We start from the raw sequence: 23,431 nt of genomic DNA, 5'->3' as shown, positions 1-23,431 counted from the left end.
ATTAGTAATATAATAATATAATTATATTTTAATTTCAATATTTTAATTTTAATTTAATTTAATTTTAATTAGAATTAGAAAATATCATGTTTCACATTTTGATTGTCAATTTTGTAATTAGTCATTAATAATAATATATAAGAAAGATAAAATGAGTCAAAAAATGAAAGAGATAATAAAAAAAGAAAAAGAAAAAATGAGAAAATTTTTTAATTTAAAAATACTTAATTTTAATTACAATAAAAAAATAATATATAGTATATTTTAATTATAAATTTAATAATATATAATAAATTAACAAAAAAGTGATTTGATGTAGAAATATTGCCTTCTTTGAAAACAAAATTTTAAAAATATTATTAATTTTAGATATTTTTTATTTTAGTATTATTTATTTGTAAGTTTTGATGTTTTAATAATTTAACTAGATATACATATGATTTGTACTTTATTTAAAATTTTTGTTGTACTTCATATTTAATTATAATAAAATTATTTTATTGGTATGAATGAGGGGTTAAAATCACGGTGCGTTTTACTTTATACACTTTTTTTTTGTCAATATTCATTATAAAATAATGGGTAAATTAGGAAATTCTTTTATTTATGATTGTCAAAATCGCTCAATATCATTATTGGCCATTGACTAGATCTCCTACCGTTTGAAAGGCTCACAAGTAGAGACAGAGGAAGACTCATAAGTCATAATTCATAAATGATGATAGAAACGGAGCCATGAATTTATGTTATGTTAATTAGAGGTGAAATTGAATAACGGAATAGAATCAGTAAAGATATAAATACAAAAGTAGAAACTTTGTACAAAGAGAAATAATTAAGATCATTATATGGTGGAAATTTCGGTGTAGTCGAGTTTACGTAAAGTTGATGATTGAGAACCGTTAGATGAATAGTCAAATTATTTAACTGTTTTCAGCCATCAACTTCACGTGAAGTCGACTGCACCTAATTAAGTTTTCACCTTAATACAATAGTTTCAATGATATTAAATATATATTTTTTATTTTTTAAAAATATTTCTATATTCTTAACAAAATGTCTTTAGAACAATTATTCGATAATAAATTCCAAATCCATTCATCCTTAGTAGCTAATTGTTTTATGTATTCTATAATCTACAAGTTTTTTTGTATCACTTGTTTCCTTTTTTCTCTTTTTTTTTTAGTTTCTCTATAAAAAATTATTGAAATAGTGATTTATAAGTATCATAAATTTAGAGAAATACTGAAAATTAATCAATGATCAACGAATATAAATATTTAATAATGTAGAGTTATAGATTTTAGAGGTCTAGGTTTTTTTTTTTTGAAATATATATTAACAGATTTCTATTATTTCTCTAGTAGAATCAGATTTATAGTATATATATGTAAAAATGTAAAAAAAATTCAAATTTAAATTAATACTATATTTTTTATTTTCCTTTTTAAAATTACATAATAATTATTAGCAATACAGTTTGAGGAAATTTAATGTCATATAATATATTAGGAAGAGTTTGATTTGAATGCATTATACTAAATTATTTTACACAATTATTCAAATTATATCAATTGTTTTGGATACATAATTATTTTTACAATAATTATTCAAAATAATTATTTTTGTCAATATATTATTAGAGTTTAATTTTAATATATTGACAATATAAAATATTTTATACAATTATACAATTAATATTCGTCTTTTTATATTGACATTATATTAAAATTAAATTTTTATTATTTTATTATATAATTAAATATGTATAAAAACTAAAATCTCTCTATAATTTGGTCAAAATTATAGAATATTTAATTTAATTAAATACGATTTGATTTTGTTTAAAAAGAGGAATTGATTGTATTTATTACCAAATATACCCCGCATCTGCATTGCTTTACCAAAAAAAAAAAAAAGGACTAACGGTTATAGGTGGTAGTTAGTTGTAGGTGTGTGTTGTCCATAGCCCATAACATAGCTGATATGGCAGTACGTTTAGTTGTGTGTTTTACGTTTTACCACATCAAACAAACAAAACAAACTTGCACTCTCTCTCTCCTCTCACAACACTCCACTCCACACACTCCCATCTCTCTTGTGACTCTTTCTTCTCTCTCGCATTATTTTTTTCCATCTTCTCTAACAACAAACACAAAATAATAATGGGCAAAGGAGGTACACAATCGTCATCCTCCGCCGCGGCGGCCACATCGTCGCAACCAATAAGCGACGGCGTTTTGAAGAAGATAGTCGTGGCCTACACGTACGTGGCCATATGGATCTTCCTGTCGTTCACAGTGATCGTGTACAACAAATACATTCTGGACAAGAAGCTGTACAACTGGCCATTCCCGATCTCGCTCACCATGATCCACATGTCATTCTGCGCCTCCCTAGCGTTCTTCCTCGTCCGCGTCCTCCGCCTCGTGGATCTCCCCTCCGCCATGTCCACCTCCCTCTACATCTCCTCCGTCGTCCCGATCGGCGCCCTCTACTCGCTCTCCCTCTGGCTCTCCAACTCCGCCTACATCTACCTCTCCGTCTCCTTCATCCAGATGCTCAAGGCACTCATGCCGGTCGCCGTCTACTCCATCGGCGTTCTCCTCAAGAAAGAGTCTTACCACAGCAACACCATGCTCAACATGTTATCCATCTCCCTCGGCGTCGCCGTCGCTGCCTACGGCGAAGCCAGGTTCGACACCTGGGGAGTTACATTGCAGATTGGCGCCGTGGCGTTTGAAGCCACGCGCCTCGTCCTGATCCAGATTCTGCTGACGTCAAAGGGAATCTCGCTTAACCCTATAACTTCTCTCTACTACGTTGCGCCGTGTTGTTTGCTTTTTCTATCTGTACCGTGGCTCGTTGTGGAGTACCCTCTGCTGAGGGAAACTTCGAGTTTTCAGTTTGATTGGATCATTTTCGGTACCAATTCGCTTTGCGCTTTCGCCCTCAACCTTGCGGTGTTCTTGCTGGTTGGGAAGACGTCGGCGCTGACCATGAACGTCGCCGGAGTGGTCAAAGATTGGTTGCTTATTGCGTTTTCTTGGTCTGTGATTCGCGATACCGTTACGCCGATTAATTTGTTTGGTTATGGGCTTGCGTTTCTTGGTGTGGCGTATTATAATCATGCCAAGTTGCAGGGGCTCAAGGCTAAGGAGGCGCAGAGGAAGGTTGAGGGTGGCGGCGCCGGTGCTGACCATGACGAGGAGAAAGGGAGGTTGCTGCCGGATAGGGATGGAGACAAAAGGGGTGATCAGCAAAAATGAAAAGATTTTGGTCTCCGAAAAACTGTTTCTTGAACATATAGTCATTATCGTCATATGTTTATCATCCAATAATGATATAAGGATGATGAGTTAGCAGAAATACGATGATAACTATATTTAAATAATGTTGTTAATGTGGTAGTTTAGTTTAGAAATGAAAACAATGGAGTAAAAAATAAAACATGGAGCAGAGGACGAAGGAAAAAAATCAAGTCAGGAGTAGTAGGAAGTGGCATCCTCTGCAACTTGAAGATTTGGTAATTTTTTTTCTTATAGATATTTATAGTATATTGTGAGGGATTTGGGATTCGGAGAATTGAATCATCTGTGTAACTAGAATGAGAGTCTCAAATCCTTTTATTTATTTACTATGCTTAGTTTTTCTTTTCATGCTGTGTTACTATAGGGACTTATATGGAGTTTTTCTAATGCTTATTTAAACATGATACATTTTCTGTTTAGCGTTTAGCCATATGATGTTGAATCCATTATCCTGCTATAGTGACTGGCATTCATTCCTAGTAGGACAATTTTTCAAGAATAGTACGAGTTAGAATGAATATGGACATAACATTAGCGGGTCCACTGATATTTTTGTTACAAAATCAAAAGGAATCCGTGTTTCTCTGCCGGTCTTGAAGCGTATAAACTCATTATTGTAGGTAAATTGTCCAACCACCGAAAGGACTAATTTTAATATCTTATAATATTGTCTGTATTTGACTCAGTGGGATCCAGTTAAAACGTGTATGTCTAATTTTTCTTCTTTAGATCTAATGTTTTTCTATTATCTTATATGTCGTATGGCTATTTCGTGAATGAAATGTTTGTTATTGTGGCTAAAAGAATTTTCAGAAAAAGTGTCTTATCTTATTAGCATAAACTCAAATCGCACTTGTGTTCATATGGTAGAAACCACACTCGTTAGTTTTTTTGTCCTTCCTAATTGGCAATACCTCTTATTTGTTTTAGGTCGAATATTTTAAAGTGAAGCCGTTTACAACATAGGAAAATAAGGAATTAACCACGGTTAGATTAGTAATTTTCATCGTATTGAGTCTTATTACAGGGATTTAAGGATAATTAAAGTCATTTTTTTCTACATTCTCATTTTAGAAAAACCAAATTTATAGCTTTATATTAATTTTATAAAAAATATTCTTTCTCACTTCATAATTTTATACATCTTCTATAACTCTAGAAAATTTATTCATGCGGAATGTACGTGTTTGCATGGGTAATTTTAAGGGACGTAAAAGAAATTGCCAATAATGAAATACAATAAAGAAATTGAGGAGTGGAATGCATGTAATTGGATGTCATGTTACTATTTAAAAGTTCAATAGGGTGAGTAAAAGAGAGAGCAGAGTTTGTAAGTAATGAAAAAGAAAATGATATAAATTTTGTTCAACAATAATCAGTTTATTGTGTTCTGTTTTAATAAAAAAATATAATAATTCAGCTATGAAAATAAATTTATGAAATTAGATGGACAACAAGTTTTTGTAGTTGAATGACAAGAAAGGGTACATCTACTTCCACTTTGGACATTCCTTTTACTTATGAACTTGAATAACTAAATGCACTTTTATAAAAGTTGTCATCCATTTTTCCTTGATTGGCCACAATCCAAACGTAACGTATCCTTGAGGGTGATAACTGATAACTCCATCAGTCCATTGTTTGTATCTATCAAAATCCAATTATAGCCTATGTTACACGATGATATGGACACGATATGGGATACCTCTGCACATGATTTAAAATTTTTTATAAGGGACATGAACACGACATATATATATATATATATATATATATATATATAATGTAAAAAAATATATATAATGTAAAATATTTTTTAGATAAATTATAATAATATTTGAATATTTTATTGATATTAAAATATAAATTAATTTTTAAATTATTTTTAATATTTTTTAATTATATAAAATATTTAAAATATTTTTTAATAATTAATAATATATATTATTTTTAAATTCATTTTAAAAATACATGTTTAGAATAAGACTGGGCACGCTGATATATAATGATATTTAAGTGTATTTAGATGTGTTTGAATTTTTTTTTATTTTTTTATTAAGACACAATTAGACGCAAAAAATAACACGTGTATCAAATAAATATCAATGAATATTGTGTTTAAAATGTGACACAACAATAAAAAAAGTGTTAGTACTTAGTAGATTATAGCTAATAGCGAAGTAAGACCGAGATTTTTTAGTTTTACCTCATTCATCAGTTCAAAAGAACATCTTCAATGTTATATCTAATTTCAACTTTATTTTAAATCTTATAATATGATGCATAAATATTTATGAAATTGTATATCATAAATAATAATTTAAAATTAAAAATAAAATTTATTCTTTCAATATTTAATCTTATTTTAGTTAGAATTTTATATATTTTTTAATTATTTTATTAATATAATTATACAAGTAAAATGTTTTCATTAATTATCTATCAAATGATATTATATTTTTAAAGTGATACCAAATTATCAATTTTATTTCATCAAATTTTATCAATTTAATTTTAATATAAATTTTAATTTTAAATTAATTTATTTTTTAAAAATATCAAAAGTAATATTCTATTTTTAGGCGCCATTGGAGATGTCAAATACCACAATAATAATTTGACTCGAACTCAATAACTCCTTTCTTTAAGCAATCAACAATCATCCAATCAATTCACTTGATTGGTTAGTGTATGTCATTTCCAACTTTACCTTTTTTTTTTTTCAAAAAACGTCAATAATTTAACCCCAAATTATATAAACTAGTGTATGAACCCGTGCTCAGCACGGAAAAATTTATAAAAGTAAAAAAAATTATATATTTTGATATTTAAAACAAAAGTATAAAATAATTATTATTTTAAGAAATTTATAAAATTATTATTAAAATCAAAGTTTAATTTAAAAAAAAGTGAGTAATAATTATTTTATATTTTTTAAGGTAAAATAATTATACACTGATACAGAATTTAAAATAAAATTAAAATATTTACATTAGAATACTATTTTTTTAAAGACTTCTCTATAAATAATATTGATGGTTAAATCTGCAGACATTTTTACGTGATTTATAAGTAAAACTTTTAAACATCTCTTACTCTTAACTCTTAAAAGTGCCATATATAGTTAGCCATGTGTAAAAACTGGTTTGGGCAAGTACAATCCAATATGAGATAAAATTTGTCCCTGAAACTTATTAATTGTCATGACAAACGATACTATTATGGAAAATTGTCTTCGTTAGAATCTAACTGGGACGGTTTCATTTGTTGGTACCATATTCATTTTTGGAATCAAAGCAATATGACCAACATTGTTACCCGTTAAGACTTCACATTCTATGACATGATTTCCAAGCTTCCTAACTTGTAGCCTTGTACCATTACAAAGAACACTAGATTGGTCAATATTCCTCAGTAACATCACCGAAACACCAACCTTGAGTATTAATTTATGTGGAGGCAAACCAGAGCAATTTATGCTATTCAGTAATTCAGGACCATAGAGATCTAGTTGACTCTCCATATTCCCTTCATCCATACAAATGGAATCCGAACTAAGATATAATTTTTCCCCTCCAGGAATGATAGCCATCAGATGGTTGTTGACCTCTTCAACGATGTCTAGTGTAGGAGCCAGTATAGTTCTTGCTTTGAAAAAATCCTTTGAGGACATGTTTTCCAAAATATTTGGATAAGAAAAATGAACCAACTCATCAAAGGCCTAGTCTGAAGAAGGAATAACAATATCTCCTGGAAGATATATCTCAGATTCACCATCCATATTGTCACCTATTAGACCATCACCAACTTTCAATAACCACTCACCAAATTGCTCTGTCTCATCTTGATCTGAAGCAGTCGTCCCTACAGAGAGTCTCATGTTTTTTGTTAGTTTGAGCACCTGACAAAACTTCCAAAGGTAAGACGAATTCACAGTTGAATGAACGATATCTTGTCTCGATCCTCGTGAAATGATAGAAAGAATTTGTCTAAAGTCTCCACCTAGAACAACCACTTTTTCTCCAAAGGGCAAATCTTTGCTATATATTGGAGAACACCTCATGATATCACCCAAGCATTTATCAAGCGCTTCATAGCAGTACTTACTAACCATTGGAGTCTCATCCCAAATTATAAGTTTGGCTTTCAACAGCAACATTGCTTGAGGAGAACCAGGTTTGATGTTACATATAGAATCCTCAGTTATATTCAGCGGTATTTTGAACCCTGAGTGTGTCATTCTTCCATTGGGAAGAAGTAAAGATGCAATACCACTCGAAGCAACGTTTAATACTATATCACCCATCGAGCGAATCTCAGCAGACATAAGGTTCCAAATAAATGTTTTTCTAGTACCTCCATGACCATACACAAAGAAAAAGCCCATTCATCACAATACACAGCTATAATAATTTTATTGAATGCATATCTCTGCTCAGGTGTTGCGATGGCTAACATGTCTGAGACATTTTTCTTTGAATCATCCTTATTAAAGTTTATCTCTTCCCTAATAACCCTTTCGGTTAACAAAAAACTATCAACTTCAGTTGCTAAAGGCATAGGAGGATAGTCTTTCAAGGTTTTACCATAGGAATGTAAGATCTTGTCTATATCCATTAAGCACAACTGCTTAATCTCATCATTTGATATTGTTAACTCTGCATATTATACGATACTGTAAAAATTCAATCAAACTAAAAATGATCAATAAGAAAAAACTTTTATCATTGTAATTAATAAAAACTCACTGCTCATGTTCATCACGGCTCTCTGTCGATACAAAATATCATCTGAGAGTTCATGCCAACATCTATCCCAGACATGTTCTGGTCTTGAGATATTGTTGGATGTTAATAGAATGACAAATAACCTCCTAATATATGATCCTAAGGCCCATGAGCTTGCTTCCTTAATGCATCAATGAATTCTTCGTCATCTTGCAAGAAACTAAGGGCGAAGCATGCATCTCTATACGTAGCATAAATTGTTCCTCCTACTGTTCTTATATCTCGAAAACTCATACATCCTCTCTGAGTATTCAAGAGAAGTCGTTGGTAATATTCTTCGGTATTTGCTGCAAAAAATTGGTTAAAATCCAACTTTTAAGTTGTTAAATGGATTAAGTTACGCTATTTTAATTATTATGTAGCTACACATCCGTATAAGAATAATTTTCATAAAAAATATAGAAAATAAAAAATTGTATAATCTATAGATTATAACTGTTGAAAGTTATTTGAACATTTATTTTCTAGTGTAGATAAATCGAATAAAATGGACGTGAGGTACAGGCTGTTAAGATTTTAAATTTAAATCATTAAATAAGTAAGATCAAAATTGAATATAAACTCGTCATTACCTGCAGGTACATGAGTAAACCTTCCAATTGCGAAGCCTTTCTTTCGAGGAAACCACTTTGAAGAATTGTCCTTCCAAACAAACTTGGTTGAAAACTCAGCATAAGTCAGACTTTGAGCATAAGGATATGACATGTTCACCGCCATCCATCCCAAAAATATGGACTTATGAAATATTGCTCTTTCAACAATATCATTCACATTAGAAGTTTCACCATAAACCACAGGTTGCTCATCCTCCAAATGGAATGGAAGTCTAATCACAAATGCTTCTTTCTCTTGGATTTTGTATCCAAATAGACGTCAGACTGCCTCACATGCCGAAATGTACCTATAATCGTAGTAATTTCTAATTTTGTCAACAACTTGTGTGGCTTCTGATGGATCACCAGCATTGTATAGAGTAGCTGTTACGCGGTCATTACCTTTGTGTACATACTTAAACATATACTTAATAGAACTTGTTTGGCATGTGTATTCCACATTTATGTGGCACCCGAACTTGAGCAACAATTTTGGATTATACGGAATAATGAACTTATTGTCTAGTACACATTCCCTTTCTTTCACTGTTTGACCGTTATCAATACGCCTATATTTGAAAAATCCGGCCTCATCAATGAGTGTTCGTTGTCTAAACTCTTTAGGATAGAACTTTGAACAGGATTCATTCTTCATGCAAGGTGAATTCTTATTGTACGGACCACATGGACCATGTACCATATAATTTTGAACATCTCCATGTAGATTTGGCCTTTCATTTTCATCAGGAATCTCAGCTGTTATATGTTTGTCTATGTCATCTGGTGTTTGTGTCTTGAAATTGTTACTTATGAATAAAAGGATATGTGCATGCGGAAGCCCTCTCTTTTGAAACTCTACAGTGCAAACGTCTGAAAATTGAAAAAGACAAATGAGCAAAGCATTATAACATAAGATTTTAATAAAGCGTTGCATAAGCACAGACTTACATCCCAAAATTTTGCCAAAGATTTTTTCCTCTTTCAGGTCATCAATCAAACCATCAAGCTTAATCTTGAAAACTCGACACAATATATCAGGACGGTCTTCTGCCTTCAATCCAATGGAAGTCACTTCTCTTTTTATCTCATCCTATTCAGCGTTACATGTCATGGTGATAAAATAGCTAGAATATCCTGCATATATGCAAATTGCAAAATGCATCTTTACAATTATTGATCATATACCTAAGTCCACCGGTAAAAGTACTGGGAAGAATGATTCTTTTGCCAAGCCTTGCAGCATCTACATCCCCGTTTATAAGACTTTCATGCAGAAATTTATATTTATCAACCCTCAAGTGTGGTTGTTTACACCTAAAGAATTGTAATCTCTTTGATTCCACCATTGTGTAGGCATCTAATAGAAATTGTTGGAATAATTTCTTTGATCTCAGAATTAACAGAGATTCACCTGTCCTTTTTTGTAGTCGAAAAGCAAAGAATTGTCGCAAAGTGATTGTTTTGTTTTTCTTTGTAGGCCTAGCGGAAATAGAATCTGATGTTGCAATACCCAAACGAAATCCATCCTCTCCATACGGAAACAACAATGGATATTGGAAGGCTAAATAAGATGGATGAAAAACATCAATCCGCTGGAGCTTTCTAGATTGACTCTCTATAATAACATCTCTATCTTTGTTAAATTGTTCGACATCGCCAACAATCAATGCAGCCACTTCAGATGCAGATGGCAAGTTGTATGTCCTACCATCTGTAGTCCTTTTACTAATCAACTTAAACTTTATGTTTGTGCAATTTTTCTGTTGGTACCTATCTCTTGTATAGCAAAAATTCTTTGCCAAACTATTATATTTCTCTAGCATGTTTCTTAATATTGCCACAATTTTCCTATCCCGCTCATTTATAGCTTCATTGGAATTGCAAAAAAAAAATAAAATTTATGTTATTTTCTCTCACAGATAAGAAATAACTAAAAAATTTGACTGGTTGCATGAAAATTACCGAAGTGTGCCTATTCGATTATCAATCTCATTTTCTGTGTCATAAATATATAGCTGGGAAATATTGGTCGCAAACTATCAAGAGGAAGTAAGCTACCAATGCTATGGTAGTTTTGACCCCAAGCTTAAAATTGGAGGAGCAATTCCATTGTGCACCCCACGATCAATTTTTTTTTTGCCATTGATGTAAAACAAAACATTGAATTTAATGTCCTTATTTTTTTAGGAAATAAATACTTCTTTAATCTCCGTGACATGTAATTTTTAAATTTATTTTATAAATAATAAAATAATTTTTTTGGATAATTAAATTAAGTGAATAATAAAAATTAGTATCCAAATTAACAAACTTTAATTTATTTGATAAAAGAAAATAAAACTTACATAAAACATAGTGTATTGTGTAGTAACATCACTTTTAGAGATTGCATAATAGTCTTATTTTTTTTCAAATATTTAACAACTACACAAATATTATTTATTTTCAATTACTAAGCTGATAAGTTTATAACATGTGAACAGTAAAAAAAATTGCAAAGAAGTTGAACAAAATAAAATGAAAACATTAATCAATAGAAGACTAATCGACACTTAAAAAATTTATTTGAAATGAAAGAAATAAATAAAACTTATATAAAGATGTGGTGCAATATGCACCAGTAACACCTTCAAAAAATATCTAATAATCAAATACTGAATATAATAATTATATGTAATTGTAGAGTTCTTATACAGAGTTATTGTATTTTGGGGCTTTGAGTTAGGCTAAAATTTTAATATGTATATATTATAATTTGTTGAAAAGAATCAAAAAAATTATTTTATTTTAAATCAAAAGTTTTCTTTTTTGAACGAAATAAAAAATTTCCATTTACAGAGTCATAAATATAATGTAACCTACTTTATTGAGGCATAACAGCATATATACAACATCAACACTCTAATAATCACTCTCATTCAGTAACTACTCTCATTTAATAATATTTGTTATTTGATAATTTAACATTCAATGACTAATTAATAATAAATTAAAAGCACTTATTATTATTATTATTATTATTATTATTATTATTATTATTATTATTATTTTATTTTGAAAAAATTCATATACTAATTTTTATTTGCGGATTTTGAGTTTCAGGTTGAAGAATTTAGAATATGAATAATATATATCGGTGTCATGTCATGATTGTTTAAAATTTGTGCCATCTTCTTCATGAACCACTCATATTTCAACAAATCGGTGGTCATCTCATCTTTTTATTGTTGTTTTCTAAACCAGGCATCATACGCAGCAAATTTAAGATAGTTTTATCCCATTCATATGCCTTTTTTATGAGCTTAAATTATTAGAAAAAATAATTTTATAATATAGTATAATATTTTTTATAATTTAAAATTTGAGACATTGATTTTTATTGACTCTAAAAAATATTGCAACACAAGACAAATAAAAAATATACAAAATTTAGACAAAATAAAAAAAATACGTGAAAAGACGTATTAAAAATAGGATCAATTGTACGATAAAATTAATTATATATGGGTCGCATGCAATTTAGGATTAGGGTTTTAAATTACATATATTAATCAATTAGCTCATAAAAACAAAAAAAAATATTGTATGAAATTTAAATTATTTTTGTATTAATTTTTATATAAAATACCCATATCATTATAATTATTCAGGAGTTGTATATAATTTAAATCTTATGAATCAATTTATTACATATTTGTTTTGATTGAAAGAGCAACAATTTATACTGTTTCGTAAATTCTTCTATAATTTTATCTAACATCAATAAAATTTCACTATCACCGATTTAAAAAAAATTAAAATCTAAAATGATGGTTAAAAATAAATAAAGAGGACAGATTTAATTCTTCTATAATTGTATGCATTTTTTTTATTTGCGTTTTTATCACAATCCACAAGTTCTATGTTTCATAAATTAACGTTAATTCATATATAGTATATAAATAAATTTAATTAGAATAAATAACAATTTATTTAGTTTATTTTAGACTTTATAAATGAAAAGACTAATTTACTAATATAACAAATTATAATTAATGTAGTATAATTAATTAAGTAATATAAATTATAATAAATTATATTAATTATATTAATATTGAAATATCTAATCAAATCAATTAGTTGATATAATTAAGTCAATATTAAATTGTATTAAATGAGTTAAAACAATTAAATCAGGAAACACTCTCTGAAGCATGCCACATCAGTTTTATCATTAAGTGCAGACATCCGATTTTTATATAATATAATAGATAATAGATTATTGATGTAGTTTTTAATATTTTGAGTAAGTTTTAATTTCGTCCATAATATTTCAAATATTTATTTTTGTCTAAAATATCCTTTTTGTCATATTTTTATCATTTCTCTGGTAAAAGTTAAAATTTGATCTTTTAAAAATATTTTTCTCTCTATTATAATTTTTTTAGATAGTAATACAATTCATAATTATATTAATAAAATGATGATGGTAATGATTTAAGAGTGAAAAAATAGAAAAAAAATAATATTTTTAAAAGAAAATATTTTAATTTTAACCGAATGATAAAAATATAATTAAAAAATTAAAATAAAAATAGAACATTTTAAACGTTAAAAATAAAATTAAAACTTAATAAAATTGTTAAAAACTATAAAAGTACTTTTTTTTCTATCAATTATTATAGTATATAAAGATTTGTCAACAATTACTATTTTATTAAATCCAAAATTTTATGTTCCCATGAAGGCATAAATGATAATGCATCATATCACATTGTTGGGAAGGCGAATCTAAATCTAGGGAGGCTTAAAATTGCGAACTAGGTAAGAAATTTTGAACCATTTTAATAATCGAATTTATTGATATTCTGATATAATAGATGTTATTATACACATATTATCATATTCAATTCCATGAAATTATTGCATCTTAAAATGATAATTTTAAGTGTTTGTTTGGGTATCTTTAAGTTGATAGAAAAATATATTTTTTGAATAAAAAATATTTTTTTAGTGTATTTGACAAATTTTTAATAATAAAAATAAAATATTAAAAAAATAAAAAATATTTTTTTAAAAAAAACTATAATTTATATTTTTTTCTAAAAATATATTTTTTTAAAAAAATATTTTTTACATAATAAATAAATAAATATTTTTATTTTGTTGTATTCAAATATAATTAATAGATAAAAAAATTTGTTGCATAAGATATTCAAACATAAAATTATTTTTATTTTTTTTAAAAAATTTTAAAAAAATAAATCAAAAAAAAAAAAATTAAAAGCTCACCCAAATAAACCCTAAATCAATCCACTCGACTCCAAAACTAAAGGAAATGGAATTATATATGTATAACGGTCATTCATATTATATATACACCTTAGTTACTTAATCCATTTTTATTAGTCTAAGATTTTCTATATCACTTACATTAGAAATCTGATATAGTAGACTGATATTTGTGTTCAATCCTGTGCGGTATGCCACGTAATTATTCAATTTCACATGACATGACATGGACAAATCAATAGTAACTGACTAACCACCAAGTTAAAAAAATAAAAACTCAAAAAATTTACAAAATATCACTTTAGAAACTAAATAACTACTTTTAAAGTTCAAGAAATAAAACAATGCTGGTTTACTTTCATAGTAATACACAAAATAGTGCAGCAATGAACTATGATGTTGCCGCTGATTCATTCTTCCAAGTTAGAACAAATTATAATTGATAGGCACCAATTTTATGTACAAGAATTGGCGAAATATGAGTGTATTTATATAATAAATTCTGGTAGCAGGTCGATATGAATTGATCGGAGTGTTAAGTATTATTTTCTTTTAACCAAATAACTTAGGCTCAAGTCTTAGGAACTAAAACAGTCCAGCTAGAAAATCTAAAATTTTCTTTGGAACCTCTATGGATAAAAATGAATTAGTCGATTTTCTAGTGATTATAAGGATTGGCAAACTATTTCTGAGTTTAAAAATATTGGAAACTAAAGTAAAAGAGAAATAACTTTATGACAAATGAAATGGTCAATACATTAAAATGATTTCTAACTAAGCCTCTCTTAAATAAAATGCAAGTTATTCCTGGTATCTAATGGTTTGAATGAAATGAATTATGACATGATAATTAATACTAACTCTTAATTTAATGAGTTACCTTAATAATGAAGATGGACATGCCGGAGAGAAACCAAATCATCCTTTCCCCCTCTCCGCTCTCGTACTTTTACTTCCTCTTCTCCTTTTCATCCCACGTTTGTCCTCCCATTCTGCCTTCTCGGCATATATTTCGTTTTCACTTCAAATTTTATTGTTTACCCTTCATAGAAAACGCTGTGTGTGTTATTGTTTTTGGAATATTTGTTTTTATTCACCTTCTCAATTAATATTTGCTCCAATCATGTGAATATCTCATTCTCACCATGCGGGTTTAATTTGCAGGGTTTATATATAATTTATTCTAATTTCGGTTTCATACTTCCTATCTCTGCATTTCATAATTATCTTCTTGTCTCAATTTTTTTTTTTAATTACATTTTATGATTTGTGGCTAGCCATTGATGCTATAAATTATATGGATTTTCATTTCCAGAAAATTACGTTTTATCTCCTCTTTCTCACACTTGAAAAAATTAAAGAAAATAATTTGGCTAAAAAAAACACCAGAGAGCCCTTTTAATAAAGAGTTAGTTTTAATTATGATGACATAACCTATTTTATCCGATAGCTATCAAGACATGTCATAAGGAGTAATTTATCTTTTATTTGAGAAGGGGTCGGATAAAATTCATCATAAGTAAGAGAAACTCCTAAGTTCAAATGAACAGATTATCATCCGAGGGTAAATTAGTAAATCCAATTATCAGTAAATCTGTTTACATCTTTCCACAGGTTAGGTTTCTATGAATTGGTAGTATCCGAGTAATGTAAGCTAGTAAGAACCAAGTGTATGAACTATCAAATAATCAAGGATATGGTTTCAGGAGCCATGTAATCCAAGAAAAAAAGATCTTCCACTCTCATCTACCTGCTTCACCAGGCCGAAATCAGTTCAAACCTTTCCATTCTCCTATCATCCACTCCTAAGGGCTCAGGGATTGAAAGTAAGGTGAAGATATGAAGAAATAACAAAGAATCAACCAATACCGTCATAGTAATCAAGAAAATCATCCTGTGGTGGCCGCAAACTCGAGATACTACCTTGGCCCCAGCCTTTCTGTACACGTTTCAGAGTTTTCAATGCAATACCACTGCCACCATCCCTGTTAAGTAATACATAACAGATCATCAATGAGCATTGAATATATGTTATAGTCAATTTGACAATCATTTCCATGTTCAAAGCAGGACCCAAGTTTATTTATAGTTTGATAGAACTAACATATTTGTGATGACAGCAAATTTTGATACAAGATCATCTTATTCACATGATAATGCGACTTTTTCAAAAATGAACCTAGTACAAAAAAATTATATGTATTATTTGTATAAGTTTATCAACCAGGAAACCGTCTAACAAATGAGATAATGGAAATGAAGACACAGATTCTATCACATAGTAGCACTCACATTCAACCAAACACCAATGAATGGTATCATTGTTCAAATGCTGTAGAAGAAATCATATACAGATCATATTTATGGAGGATTAATCATTGTATATAGAAATTAAGAATGCAAATTATGGAATGATTAAAGAACAAAAAAAAAGTAAAAATAATTTTCAAACACAGCCAAAACTAACAAATAATTCATTTTCCCAAGGAAAAGAACCCAAAAATGCACAAAAAATACCCTTACCTGTGGATTATATCCTGCCAATCACTTCCACCATCATTTTCAACTTTTCTAGGAAAGATCCTCTTGCCATTTTGATAGGTTCTGTCAGCAGGTCTATCTTCTGAAGCAAATTCCATCATCCTCTTTGCTAATTCATCTGCTCGGTGTTTGTTTCCGCTCTTACTAAATCCATCAATTACCGGCATGAACGATGAATGGTCAAATCCATATCCCTTGTCAATTAATTTATGGAGAAGGTAATCAGCATCATCTAATCTTTCACTTTGGCAAAGTTTATCAATTAAATCTTTATACATGAAATCCTTCAATGCGAAAAATCTATCCAATGAAGCTTCAAATAGATCCTTCGCTTCAGAGAGTTGTCCTCCAGCAAGAAACTCATTGCACATTAAACTGTACAATACTCCTTTGTGGCCACATATACTCAAAGCTACCTCAAATAGCTCAAATGCTAGTTTAAAATCACTAGACTTGCAAAAGGCTTTAATCAATATCTTGAAGGTAGATACTTTGGGAGATATGCCCTTATCCAACATTTCATGCAAAAGAGAAGTAGCATCATTTGTTTTTCCTCCTTCACAAAGCGCAGTGATTATGTTATTGTAAGTGTAAATATCTGGAGATATCCCTTTTTCTCTCATTTCATCCATCAATCCATATATTTCAAATATTTGCCTTTTACCTCCTAGACCCAGGATCAACGAATTATAAGTTTGAAGAGTCCTGCTGCATCCATTTCTCTCCATATCCTTCAAGACACGAAACGCTGATGATATCTTTCCTTGCTTACAAAAACTTAATATGAATGTATCATATATTGCAGAATCAGGGCGCAAGTTTTTTGCCATCATCTCAATAAATTTCTTTTTTGCTTCTTCTACCCTACCAACCTTGCAAAGTGCATTAACTATGATTGTATATGTGACTACATCAGGTGTGCACTTTGACAAATTGTTGATTGAATTAGCTAGGCCAGCAAATGAGTTTCCCTTACTGAGGGATGTTGGTCCATCAGTCCACATCTCACCTAGCATTTGAATTGCTTCCTCCAATTTTCCATTTCTACAGAGACCATTGATCATGATATTGCAGGTCACAGTATCTAACTGATAGCATTTCTCGTTCATCATTTGCAGCATTTCCTCTGCTTCTAGTGTTCTTCCCTCTTTCCACAGGCTATGCAGCAATGTGTTACAGGTATAAGTATTTGGATAACAACCATTCCTTATCATTTCATGAAGAATACCCTTTGCTTCAAATACCTTTCCTTTGCTACAATATCCATGGAGGAGAGTACTATAAGTAACTGTGTCTGGATAAACACCATTGCTTATCATCAAATCCATTAACCTTCTGGCATCCAACAGCATATGTTTCCTACATAGCCCATCCATCATAATGTTATAGGAGTAAGAATTCGGCTCAATGCCTTCCGCAACCATTTCATCAAGAACCAACTGAGCCTCCAACAGTTTCCCATTCCTAAGCAACCCTAACAACCATATATTATAACTTTCCAAAGTGGTGAAATTGCCATCCTTTTTCATGGAGTCGACCAAAGCCTTTGCTTCCACCAGCATCCCTATCTTGCAGAACCCTTTTAGCATCAAGTTATAAGTAACTCTATTAGGTTTAGGAAGTCCCAACTCCTGATCCAACTGCATATCCCTGAAAATCCTTGACGCCTCTAAAACCTTCCCGGCCCTACAAAGCGCCGAAATCCTAGAATTAAAGGTGACAACATCTGGTAACATACCCTGTTCCCTCATTCTCTCAACCAACTTCTCAGCTTCACCGGTCAAATCCTCCTTACAGAAGCTTGAAATGAGAGTATTGTACACAACCCTATTGGCAACAAGACCCGATGACTTGTCAAGTATATCCAATGCTTGGCTCGTGAGACCGGCCCTACAAAACCCACGAACTAAAATGCCAAGAGTGAACTCATTTGGGTAGCACCCTTTGTAAGACATTTTATCGAACAGGTTCCGTGCATGGTCCAAAGCACCAGAATCACACAACGACTGCATCATGAGGTTGAAGGTGTAAGTTTGCGGCCTTACCCCTGCAGTGATCATGTCGGTGTATAGCCACGTGGCGAAATCGGAGCGGTGTTGGTTGAGGGAGGCATGGAGGAGGAGGTTGTAGAGGGAGAGTGGAGGAGGAGGAGAGGGAAAATGGGCCCTGAGGGACTTGAAGTGGGAGAAGGCATGGTGTAGGTGGGATGAGGAATGGGCCAAAGCCCGGACGAGGGAGAGGAGGGAAGGGTGGGCTATGTGGGGAGGCTGCGTGGCTAGGACGAATTGACAGAGGTCATCAATCTGGTGGTGCATGTTGGCGGCGATGAGGACACGCATGGTGGTGCGTGTGGAACGAAGGAGATCGTGGGTGGGTAAGGAAGAAGAGGTGGAGGATGAGAGGATGCGCTTCAAGAGATGCCATGCTAGCTTGGGGTTGTTGGTGTTGCTCAGAACAACTTTCGTCAGCTTGGACGACATCGTCTGATCCATCTTCTAGTTGTTTGTGCATTACTCTTTTTTTGTAATTACATTGATTGATTTCTACACTTGCTTAAAAGAAGAAACAATTAGGGGATTAATGTGTTATGAGAGTGAAGATTACTGTTCTTAGTTGGGACTGAGTCCTTCAATTGAGATTCCCTCAGAGATGCTGCAATGATATACTCACGGAAATTCTTAGTGACACGATTGTGTTTTCTAACTTATTATAGTATCTAAGGTTTGAACTTTTAAACATAAAGCTTAGAATTGACAAGTGCCAAATACTCCTAGTTTAAACCCTTGCAAACAAAACCAAAAAAATAAAAATTATGCAACAAAATAAACATGAGCATAACAATATACATTTCCAGAACCTATCCACTATCCAAAACAATATAAGCAAAGCAGTAACTCAAATTCACAGAACCTATCCACTATCCAACAATATAAATTCACAGAACAATATAAAAAACAACACCAACCATATAAAAACAGTATCTCAATTCACCATACTAATATAAAAACAGCAACAAATCAACCCTAAACACCAATCATCAGCAAAAAAAAAAAAAAAAAAGCATCAAACAGCCGCTAAACCTACATATATTACACTACATATATTCCAATGTATCAACAAAACTTGAATAATCTGCCAAGAATCAACAAATTATAATCAACAACAATCAAGAATCAACTGATCAGTTAATCAATTAATCCGTTAAACAGATTATAATCCAGTAACCGAATAACAAAAAAAATTAAAAAGCTTACCTGATGATGTGATGTGAAGGCAGAACGCAGGCAGAGAAGAGGGAGACCAAGCACGGCGAAGCAGAGACTGTATAGGGGAGGCAGCAGCAGCAACAAGACGAGAGCCGGCGACCGTGCGGAGACTGACGACGACGAGAGACGCACACGAGATAACGAGCAGAGAAGAGGGAGACCAAGCACGACGGCGACGCAGACGGAGAGGCAGAGGCGAAGACGCAGTGAAGGTGATGCACAGGAGCCGGAGAGCCGAGGCAAAGGAGCCGGCGACGTGGCAGCAGCCGTGCGGTGGCGGTCAGCGGATGGTTTTTTGAGTGGAGGAAGAGCACTTTTGGATAGGGCTTCTTTCCTTTTTTTTTTTTTTGAAAAAACGGTCCGGGTTTCAAACCCGTCGGTTCTCCGTCAAAATCGGACGGTCCAACTAAGCCATATCAACTAGACCGACCTTGTGACTGGTTCGTTGATTTTCTGATCCGACCGGACGGGTCGGTCCGGTTCTAACAACACTGACAAAGAGTTATAAATTTATAATCCATCTAATTCTCATAGAACAGAAGTTCGTTTTTTTATTTTTAATATTGGGGGAGAAGTGGTGTATTACAACGATATGGGGTTTCATGGTGCATGACCAAAGTGTGACGGCCAGGATCGATGAAATCGGACAGTCCGTTTTGAGGAGCTGTAATCGGATGGTCCGATTTTAGGCTGGGAAGGTACGCAAATCGGACCGTCCGATTTGCCCCCCCAGCCACGTGTCGCGCATGCACGTTGGTCCATCGAAGATGATCAAATCCCAACCATCCGAGCTCCCTTAAGCCAGTTTCACTTTCCCTTTCCCTTTCCCATTTCACTTTCACTTCGTTCCAATTCTCTTCTCCCATATACCCCACCCCCAAGCCACGGTAAACACTCCATTGTTGAAGGTTTGAGCTGAAAAAAATTGGACCACACATAAAGTATGCCTAAAAGAAGAAAAGTAAAAGATGTGAATCGTCCAGAACTTCATATTGCTAATTATCTTGATCATCCTAATTATGTAAGTTTTTAATCCAAAATTTTTTATTTTAATTAAAATAATAATTATAATGTTAGAGATTAGTAATAGTTTATTGTAATGATAATGTTAGGAATTAGTGGAGTAATAATATTTAGGTATTTGAGTTCAATTAAAATAATATTAGAGATTATTGGGTATTATTGTTCAGATATTACATTATAATAATAAATTAATTATTGTTATTAATAGAATAATTACAATAATAATATTGTTAATAATAATACGGTTATTATAAAATTTTGGATGTATGATAAATAAATAGAATAAGTAATATTAATATTAATTATTATAACGCTTATTGTAATAATAATAATTATTACTGCTAGTAGCGTTTAATTTAACTATCAGTAGAATAGAATACATTATATGTAGTGCTAATGTGCTGTACGTGTGAATATAAATAAGTTAAGTAGTTTTAATTGTTAGTAATAAATAATTTTTTTGTAGTTACTTAATATTGTATTAGTAGTAGTCGTTCGTAAATAAATATTATGAATTAAAAATTGTTAAATTAATTATTTATGTTATAAGTTTAATATAAATAATTAATGAAGGGTTATTGATTGATTTATTATTGTATGTTTGCTTGCTTGCTCTTAGAATAGAATAAAATAGAGTAGTTAGTTATTTGAGTATTAGTAGATAATATAATAGTTATTTGTATAAAGTATTGTATTGTATTGTTGTTATTAATATATTTATTGATTCTTATGTGTGGCTGATTATTTGATAATGAAAATTCGATTTTTTTAAGTTTAATTTGTTAATTTATTAATATTATTGTTTTTGTTTAGGGATCTAGAATGTTGCAATGTGACCACTACATGCCGCCGGATCGGTACAATCCAATAGCGGAGGGGTTTTTACGGGACACCGGCTTTTATTATGTTTCACAGATTGGAGTTGTCCAATGTCAGGCGGCATTGGTTAATGCTCTGATTGAGAGATGGCACCCCGAGACTCACAGCTTCCATTTTCCGGTTGGTGAGTGTGCTGTGACACTGGAGGATGTGGTGTTAATTTATGGTCTTCCGACGAATGGTTTGCCAGTTACGGGACCGACACTGAGTAGTTATCTCGGTCCGCTGTTGTAATCTTCCAATTCAATATCTCGGTCCGCTGCAGATTGCTCGAACTCGATATACAATTCGATAAACGTCATTCGCGACCGACTTTCAAGATATACTGAAAACATTTCTTGCATGCTCGCCTCGTCGGCCACGTATTTCGTTTGAAATTGCACGAACCCACCAAAGACAGATATAGGATATCTGTACAGAATACACGACACTCTCCTAGATATTTCAAAATCCATCTTCTCACATATGATCCCTTTTAATTCTTCAAATGACAGTGTGAATGGAATAACAATATCTAACGGATTATCACACACAAATTTCACTCCTTCTGATGTTTGTAATAAAATATAGCCATCATAATATACTTTTAACCTTACTCTATCATCCATGATAACAGAGAAGAAGAGATCTACAAATAGAGAAGAAAAGATCTGCAAAGAGGAGATGTAGAGAGTTGTAGCAACGAAAAAGAAGAAGAATGAAATGAACTGCTTAAATTCGGTGGGTGCATCTATATATATAACCACACCCAAATCGGACCATCCGACCGGATGTATGCCCATTCGAATTTTTAAGAACAAAAAAATCGGACGGTCCGATTACCAGAAAGCCCGCCCAAAATATTTTCCTTACCCAAAATCGGTAGGTCCGATTTGGTGATAAAAAATTTTGAAAATAGGCCCTCAAATCGGTTGGTCCGATTTCCTTGGGCAAAAAAAATCAACACTCATCCGCATGCTACAAATCGTATGGTCCTACTTCCATGCATGCACCATCAGTGGCCACAAATCGGACGGTCCGATTTGTGACCCTCCCCCTTACAAGAAATCGGACCGTCCGATTTCTCTCCATCAGCTGACCGCCGTCACAGACTTGTTAAACACCACTAACCTCCATAAACGGGCGTTACACCACACCGTGCATCATATCCGAAAAAATTAGCCACAGAAGTTTAGGGTCATTGCTACTAAAAGAAACAACCTACAAAGGAGAAGTTTAAGCAGAACAAAACAAATATATTGAAGCTTTACCCTTCTTTTTTAGGACTAGTAAAAAGTTAGTTTAGGAGAAAGTCTGTGGTACATATGAGTGGCAGTCAGTTTTGTCCCATCTGATGATGAGGCGATCCTGAATCTTCAACTTGTCCTCTTTAATGGGGGACTAAGCTCTCTATATTTATTTTTCTATTTTAAAAAAAATTATTAAATCATTAAATATTTAAAAAAATAAATTTAATTTTATAAATATTTTAATAAATCTATAATTTTTAAATTCATAAAGACAAAAGTGTTGTACTTATAATACTAAAACAAATTTATTCCGCAACATAGCCACAACAACAAATTAACAAATAGTCCAAAACATAATCAGCAAGAAGAAATTACTTTTTTTTTTGTTTGGATTAGAAACGAAATTAAGTAGAAAATAAAAGAGTGTATGTGAAATCTATCTAAATTTTTTCTCTTTAAATTTACGAAAAAAATTGGTGGAAGAGTGTAAACAATGATAAAAATACAAAGTTATTTTTTGAGTTGCAAAAA

The 23,431-nt window shown here is 31.4% G+C and overlaps 4 protein-coding genes across 4 annotated transcripts; 1 reads left to right on the top strand and 3 right to left on the bottom strand.

The window, feature by feature from the left end:
• Positions 1–1,988: 1,988 nt before the first annotated feature.
• Positions 1,989–3,705, top strand: LOC130946334 (probable sugar phosphate/phosphate translocator At2g25520). The gene has a single exon (XM_057875029.1). It carries the CDS (start codon positions 2,166–2,168, stop codon positions 3,267–3,269), a length of 1,104 nt encoding a protein of 367 aa, XP_057731012.1. The 5' UTR covers positions 1,989–2,165; the 3' UTR covers positions 3,270–3,705.
• Positions 3,706–6,549: 2,844 nt separating this feature from the next.
• On the bottom strand, positions 6,550–6,984 carry LOC130946119 (uncharacterized). Its single transcript, XM_057874799.1, has one exon. It carries the CDS (start codon positions 6,982–6,984, stop codon positions 6,550–6,552), a length of 435 nt encoding a protein of 144 aa, XP_057730782.1.
• Positions 6,985–7,032: 48 nt separating this feature from the next.
• On the bottom strand, positions 7,033–8,815 carry LOC130946118 (uncharacterized). Its single transcript, XM_057874798.1, has 3 exons — positions 8,671–8,815; positions 7,768–7,969; positions 7,033–7,660 (listed from the first exon to the last, which is right to left on the bottom strand). The coding sequence occupies exons 1-3, from the start codon at positions 8,813–8,815 to the stop codon at positions 7,033–7,035; spliced, it is 975 nt and encodes a 324-aa protein (XP_057730781.1).
• A 6,628-nt stretch (positions 8,816–15,443) lies between these two features.
• On the bottom strand, positions 15,444–19,770 carry LOC130945584 (pentatricopeptide repeat-containing protein At2g17140). Its single transcript, XM_057874294.1, has 3 exons — positions 19,758–19,770; positions 16,486–19,155; positions 15,444–15,947 (listed from the first exon to the last, which is right to left on the bottom strand). The coding sequence occupies exons 2-3, from the start codon at positions 18,993–18,995 to the stop codon at positions 15,821–15,823; spliced, it is 2,637 nt and encodes an 878-aa protein (XP_057730277.1). The 5' UTR covers positions 18,996–19,155; positions 19,758–19,770; the 3' UTR covers positions 15,444–15,820.
• Between the last annotated feature and the right edge of the window lie 3,661 nt (positions 19,771–23,431).

Source organism: Arachis stenosperma, chromosome 8 (assembly GCF_014773155.1).
Source record: "Arachis stenosperma cultivar V10309 chromosome 8, arast.V10309.gnm1.PFL2, whole genome shotgun sequence".
Lineage (NCBI taxonomy): Eukaryota > Viridiplantae > Streptophyta > Magnoliopsida > Fabales > Fabaceae > Arachis > Arachis stenosperma.
Note: the sequence above shows the minus strand (reverse complement) of the source record. Positions and strands in the feature narration are given on the sequence as shown.